Raw genomic sequence first — 6,902 nt, forward strand, 5'->3', positions numbered from 1 at the left:
TCTGGGCGCACTAGCGCTGGGGCTCTTGTTGGGGTGACGTTGCCATGAAAGACCCTGTCCGTGGCTTTCACGGTTCTGGTGTCACCCTGAGCTCAGTCACCACGGATCATGGCCGAGAGCTGTGGTCACCGCTCCTGCTGCTTCCCTCTCCTCCTCGGTCCTGGAGAGGCTCTGAAGAGGGCAAGTGTGTTTCCAGACGCGTCTGCATCAGCGCTCGAGATCCCAGAGGCTCTACACAGGGGACGCAGCAAACAGTAAACAGGCTCGATGAATTTCCCCTGAAAACGGAGCTTCTGCTTTCGCTGCCTGTCATCTGCCATCAGCATTAGCGCAGGCTTCAGGGAGCTGCGAGAGCAACAGGAGTTATTGGAGCATGGGAACCGGGCGGCGCATCCTTTGGAGAGGAGCTGGGCGAGCAGAGGAAGGGGGAAGCAGCAGTAAGGTAAAAAATAAAAACCAAGGATGGGGATGGAAAACACGTCCTCACCCCAGCCTGTGTGCCGTGGGTGCACCCTGCTCCGGGCTGTGCCCCCCCCTGCAGCCCCCTGTCCTCCGGTGACCCCCCAAAGCCTGCCCGGGCTGGAGGGGGGTTCCCCTCCTTGTGCCCTCGCCAGAGCTCTCCCTGGCCACTAATTTATTTTGCTGATAAAGGGGTTTTGTGGCTCTTGGCTACGCTAAAGCAGCAATTACAGCTGGAGTGAGAAACAAGTGTCTGGGAGATTATCTGTGCAGACTCGTTAGGAGCTCATTGCTCTTGTGCTGTTTCAGCCCTTGCTTTCCTGTCGCTGTTTGCTGTGAATGTGGTGTAACCCCGTAACGAGGCAGGGCGACGGGGGCCGTGCGTCCACCCAGAGCCGCGCCGCAGGAGCTCCGGTGCGGGAGAGGTGACGCGGGGCTGTGCGGATGGGGACACGTGCCAGGGACCAGCCACCAGCAGCCCCGTGCATCCCTGCAGACGGCGGGAGAGCGATCCTGACCTGCAGACACCCCGCTTCGCTCCTTTGCCATCATGAGCCCCACCAGCCGGGTACCTGGACCTTCTGAAACCCAGCCGCACAGCGTAGGAATCTGCAGGCAGAACGGGGGCACGGGCTGGAGCTGAATTTCCTCCCTAAATATCTGCTTGTCCTGGGCTCCCTAACTGGATTGCAATAGATTAAAAGGTGGAGAATAGAAGCAGAGAGTCCTCTCTGGAGGCAAAGTCCGTGCTTCCTTTTCTCTGTATTTCGGAACGGGAACAGCTTCGTCGCTGCAGCGCTGCGCGAGGGTTCGGTGTGCATCCGGGCACGCCTGGAGATCCCGGAGCAGCCGCCAAGGCAAATAGGTGGAGAGGAGGGGAAAGGCGTTCTGATAAGAGCGCAAACAGCCTGGCCCACTGGAAAGTCTGACAACACCCAGCGCCTAACGGGTCCGGGCGGAAGCGGATGTTCGCTGTCTATTTATGGACAGGCGGCAGCATCGCTGTGCCGGGGGAGGGACGTGGCTTTGTGGCTAAACACAGGGACGCGGGCGCTCAGCGTCCATCCTTGAGTTGCTGCGTGCTTCCATCCTCCCAGGGACAGCGCTGATGAGACGGTGCCTGTCAGGGCGTGGAGGGATGCTGAACTATTTTCATGTGTTTTGCAATTCACAGGCAAAAGGCACAAGGTTGTAATTAAAGGTGTTTCTGCTGGCATGCCTGGTGTCGCTGGGAGCGCTCGCCCCTGCCATTAGCACGGCTTGGTGGGGCTGGTCCTTCCAGAGCCAGACCCTCTCTGACTGGTGATGCTTGCAGAATATTTCCCAGGCTTGGATTTATTTCAGGGCTGTCTTACAGCGTTTGGAGCTCAGTTCATGACCATAAATATATAAAAAACCCTCTCTTATCCAAATGGGTGGTAGATCAAACCCCGCATTAGACAAAGCTGTAACTAACCAGCTGCTCACTTGAAATAAATATTTATCATGTTGTGAATGGAGTGAAGAATAAACATGTGTCCCTGTTTGTTCATGCTGCAAGGATTTGCTTCAGCTGAGCAGATGTATGTACTCCCCCCGAGCGAGCTGCCAGAATCTCCCAGCGTTCCCATCCTCAGCGGTGCGGGGTGTTGGTCGGAGCTCTGCTGGCGATGCCCTTGGAAGGGCAGGACCTGCACGTATGGCGCAGAGCTGCCTGAAAGTGCCGGCTCGGCTCGGGGACCAGGAGCTGCTCGGCTCGGAGGCTGGTGGCGCCAGGGCTTGGCCGGTCCCTTCAGGGAGCACCGCTCCTTTATCAGCACTGGGAGGGCTGGGACATGGGGAACCCGGGATGCTGCGCACGTTCAGCCATAAACAGGCTGGCAGCAGCTGTATCATTGCCCCACAAAGAGTTTATCTCTCTGATAATATTTTATAGCAGCCATAGTTGAGCTAATAAGGCTTTTAATCAGCTTTATGAGCACCCCCACCATTTTTCCCCCTCTCCCTGACCACGGCAGCCGGGTTGGTTGAAAGGATGGAGGAAGGCGGCGAGGGGCAGTGTTGGGGGCGACGGGCGGGTTCTAAGCCTCGCATGTGGGATCCGGCCCCTTCTGCCCTCCTGGGGAGGTAGCGGTCGCTCAGTGTGTCGGTGTGATATCCTCCATCGGGTTTTCTTATTGCCCTGAGCAGGGTGATGGCTGCGGCTGCCTGGGCGTTAACCCTTGCCTTGCTGCTGCACCTCCTTTTCCCAAGGAGGACTAGAAAATGCCAAAAGCACCAAGGGTGGGCTCTGGTGCTCAGAGGAGGGAACATCGCTGCGTTTCCCAGCAGAGAAGTGTCCAGCGCAGATCCTCAGAGGAACTGTGTGCTGGTGGAAAGCTGAGGACTGGTGGCTGGGTCCTTGGTTTTGCACTGTGTCCAGGATGCAGTCGCTGCCTCTCTCCTCGCCCAGCTCAGCACCGTCGAGTGCCGCGTTTCCCTGCCCCGTAGGTGTGCCCTGGCACTCCTCCACCCACAGCCCTGCCAGCCCCGGGTGTTCTTCACCTTTACACCAAAGCCCAGCTGGACCCTGGGCTAGTCTTTGAAATCAGCAGTAATCTTATTACCTTTATCAATTCAATCCTCTTAAGGTTAAGTCAATCCTATTAATCAGGCTTGTGATGTGGAGAACGTTATTATTATTTCAAAGTCACTCTGCCCATCATTCAGTTACGATGTTGGGAACCGTCGGGAGCTGGAGGAAGGTGGCATTGCCCAGGCGGAGGGGAGGCTGCGGCACTGGGGGTACCTGGTGGTAACCCTGAGGTTGTGCCGAGGACTCTGCCTGCCGCGGGGACCGGGCAGCCGCTCCGGCAGCGGTGCTCCTGCGGGGGTTTCTGGAGGAGCTGCCTTAGAACAGCACGTGGTGCTGTGGGCTCACGCTTGGTTTGTTGGAAAAGTGCTGGAAACCAGTGCTGCCTCGTGCTGTCATGCTCTGAATTTATTTATTTATGAATTGCTCTTTATCAGCGTATGTGCAGGGACTGGAGTTGCACAGGTTCAGCTGTGTCCAGTCTGAAGCAAATATCCTGAAAATAAACACGGGAGCGAGCCCGAAGAGCGCTGCCGCAGCCCTTCGTTTTTACCATAGACCTTTTCCTTCCCTTCTAGACTCCAATTTAATGAAATAAAGCATCTTGTTTTCTTCCATTGCCAGGGGCCCTAACTGAAAACAACCCCCTGCTGATCTCTGCTGCTCAGAAACAGGGCGTTTTATTGGCTTTAGTTATTGCGTTTTATTCGGAGCCTTGTATGTGGGTGAGTGAGGCCCCGGGAGGGATCCGGCGAGGATTTGCATTCCATTTGTGTCTTCCCAGTGCTGGCTGCTGGCGTACTTAAGGCAGAGATACCAGACCCTGTGTGATCCAGAGCTGATGGGGTTTTTGTGCGGAGGGAAGGCAAGAGCTGGACGATGGCCCTGGGACAGGAATGGCGGGATGTCATGGGAACTGACCCATGGACGAGGCTCCTTTCCGGCGGCTAGCAAAGTCCTGCTGGGCTGCTGGGAGCCGTCTCTGCAGAGGAACTCGCTCGAGGACACTGGCCGTGGGTGTTTCGATCCCTGCTGTATCTTGGGCTCGGTTCGTGCAGCCTGGCGCGATGCCTCCTGCAGCCCAGGGAGGCTGGACCTGCCGGAGATGGCAAGGAGCCCTGGCCGGGGGATGCTGTTGGCTATCCCGACTCTCACCTCCATCCCCTGGGCGGTGACGAGGCTGGATTCTGCCACGTTACGCCCCACCTTTGGGTGCTGCACCCTAACGGAGCTCTTTGGGATTCTGGCAGCTTTCCTTCCCGCTTTGGAGCCAAGGGCTCGTTTTCACAGCTGTTGAGCTGCAGGTGCTCCGCAGGGGATAACGGCCGCAGGAGAGGTTTCAGGGGGATCTGCTCGGGCTTTGTGTTGAGTCACATGCTGGAATTTTGCCTTATTTTAAATTCTAGTGAATTCTGTGGATCAGCTGAAATCATCAAAATTCCCATTATCGCTGGCTAGAACTTGGCCCCTGGTCTCCGCCGCTCGGCGGCACCAGCTCGCGGTTGGGTTGTGCATCACCGCTCGGCCCCAGCCAGTCCTCGGCTGGCTAGAGGGGGAAGAGTAAACCCTTGGCTAAGAGAAGCTGTAAAACTCGGTGTTCCTGAGATAATTAGTATGTTGGGAAAGTGACAGGAAAGAGAATGGAGCAAAGGCAAGGTCAGCGGCTGCTAATTAAGAATCAGCACCTTGTGTCGGCCTGAGCTGTGGCTCGGAATTGAAACGTACCCCGGGAGGGACCCGGGAAGATAAAGGTGATGGAGTTACCCAGATAGCAGCTGACGGGATTCGAGCAGGGGTTTAAAGTTTCATCCCAGCTTCGCTGATAAAAAAATGAGAGAAAAAAGTGGGGGGAGGCACCTGCTTTGCTTCCCGGAGGGACTCTTGCCTCTGCAGCTGCTGGAGCCTTGCAGGCGTCGCCAGCTCCGAGGAAGGGCAGCAGGGGCTTCTCTGGCTAAAGAAATAATGGAAGTGACTTTTTTTTCCAAAGCTCCTCCTCTGGCTTTTTTGGAGGCTCTTCTGGGAAGGTCACGGCAGCGTGTCCGTCCCAGTTATGATCTTGTGGGAAGGTGGCAGGGATGGGAGACCTCTCCGCTCTCAGGTGCCTGCCCGGCGCCTGGATCTTCCCCCGTCTGGGACAGAAGCACAGGGATGAAGGGTCTGTGGATTAAGTGATTTGGGTCCGTTGGGTTCAGGTGGAGCGATCTGTTGAACCTTGATTAAACTGCCAATGCACAGGATCCATGTGAAAAATGAAATGGGGCAAGGTGCCTCTGTCGCTAACCTCCTGGCCAGCCGGGAGCGTCCCCCCCGCCGAGCGGGGGTCGGAGCAGTGCTGGGTCATGGCCACAGTGCTGGGGGGGCTCTGGGGGGTGCACGCTGCTTGGGGACAGCAAGGGGCACGGCAGCTCTGGGTGCTCCTGCCGCCCCTGCCAGCAGCTGGTTACCTCTGGTACGGTCGTGACAAATGGAGGAGAAGTTCTTAGTGGAAGGTTATTACTGAGCAGATGATGTTGTTTGAGAGGAAGGCAGTTTGAAAAGGTGCCCTTGGCTGTGGTATGTGTACGTCAGCATCGCTCTGTCGCCTGCACGGGGAAGCAGCAGGAGGTCGAATGCACGGGATTTACGTGGTGCCACCAGCCTGTCCCCTGTGCCATGCAGGTGAGCGGTGCTGGGGGGGAGGAGGTCGACCCTTCAGCCCCCAGCGCGGCGAGGAGCTGGGCAGGGGCCCAGAGCTGTTTTCCCGTGAGCGGTGCAGAGAAGAGAAGCTGATGTATCGACATTAAAACCTGCACGGCGTTCCGCCTGCATTACCTGGAGCTGCAGCCCGCTCAGCGTTACACCACGTAGCGGATGTTCTGCAGAATGCACGGGGAGCTACGTGACCCTCGCTGATCAGTTACCGCTGCTGCTGAAGGAGACACGGGCTTGCTCTGAGGGGCTGCTTTGCTTCTGGGATTTGCAGTCAGCAGCCTGGCCTGATGCACGGGGCAGCTGTCAGCGCGCGGGCTGCTCCTGCTCACCCCCACCGCGGCTCTGCAGCACAGAACGTTGTGCAATCGCCTGGTGGTTGGTTGCGTGTGCGTCAGACCAAAAATGTGCCCCGAATGTGCGCTGCAGCAGCGCTGTTTATTTCCTTGCACACTAAGGAAATAGGGCACGGGAGTATCTCGATGCGTGTGACAGGGTTGATCCTCAGCCATTAGCTGTGGGGCACAGCTCAGGACAGCTGAGCGCGCCCCTGATTTGTGACCGCTGCCGTTAGGCACCAAACGCAGCCCCATTTAACGGGGGAGAAAGCATTTCACCCGCAAAGCGTGAGGCTGATACGAGACCCAGCTGAAAACCAGCCCTGACGGGCGGGCAAACGTCGTGCGGGTCTGGAACGAATCATTGTTTGGGGTGCAAAAGTTGTGGCTCTCCAGAGGTTTATTTCTCCTCTTGTCTCTGAGGTTGGAGAAGCAGGAGGAGAGTGGGGCTGGGAGTCCGGCAGCGTGCACGCAGGATCGCCCGCGGCACCTCCGCTCCCTGGTGTGTCGCGCGGAGGCGAGACCTCTCTGTGGAGGGGAGGCTGCAGCTGGGAGCGAGGCGTGTGGCACTGTGTGCTGACCCACCATGGGCTTTGCTTTCCAGGATTTCTTGACTGACCTGATGATGTCTGAAGTTGATCGCTGTGGTGAGAATGAGCATCTCATTTTCAGGGAGAACACGCTGGCCACCAAAGCAATCGAAGAATACCTGAAGCTGGTGGGGCAGAAATACTTGCAAGATGCCTTAGGTACGTACAGAGCGTGGGCACGTCTCGCCAGGGAGGTTCTCCCCTGAGTCTCGGGGTGCTTTGCAGGGTGCAGACCATCTCCTGGGCCCTGGTGGTAACTGGCCGGAGGGTTTCCCT

The 6,902-nt window shown here is 57.4% G+C and overlaps 1 protein-coding gene across 1 annotated transcript in view; it reads left to right on the top strand.

The window, feature by feature from the left end:
• Positions 1-6,902, top strand: part of LOC104463611 (disabled homolog 2-interacting protein-like) — a gene marked incomplete at its 3' end in the record, with an annotated part of 26,713 nt that overhangs the window by 10,629 nt on the left and 9,182 nt on the right. The window contains exon 4 of the mRNA XM_010076005.1: positions 6,641-6,785. Coding sequence (XP_010074307.1) covers positions 6,641-6,785 — 145 coding nt within the window. The remainder of the gene's footprint in view (positions 1-6,640; positions 6,786-6,902) is intronic.

The sequence above is a fragment of the Pterocles gutturalis genome, unplaced genomic scaffold (genome assembly GCF_000699245.1).
Source record: "Pterocles gutturalis isolate BGI_N339 unplaced genomic scaffold, ASM69924v1 scaffold8303, whole genome shotgun sequence".
In the NCBI taxonomy this organism is placed as follows: domain Eukaryota; kingdom Metazoa; phylum Chordata; class Aves; order Pterocliformes; family Pteroclidae; genus Pterocles; species Pterocles gutturalis.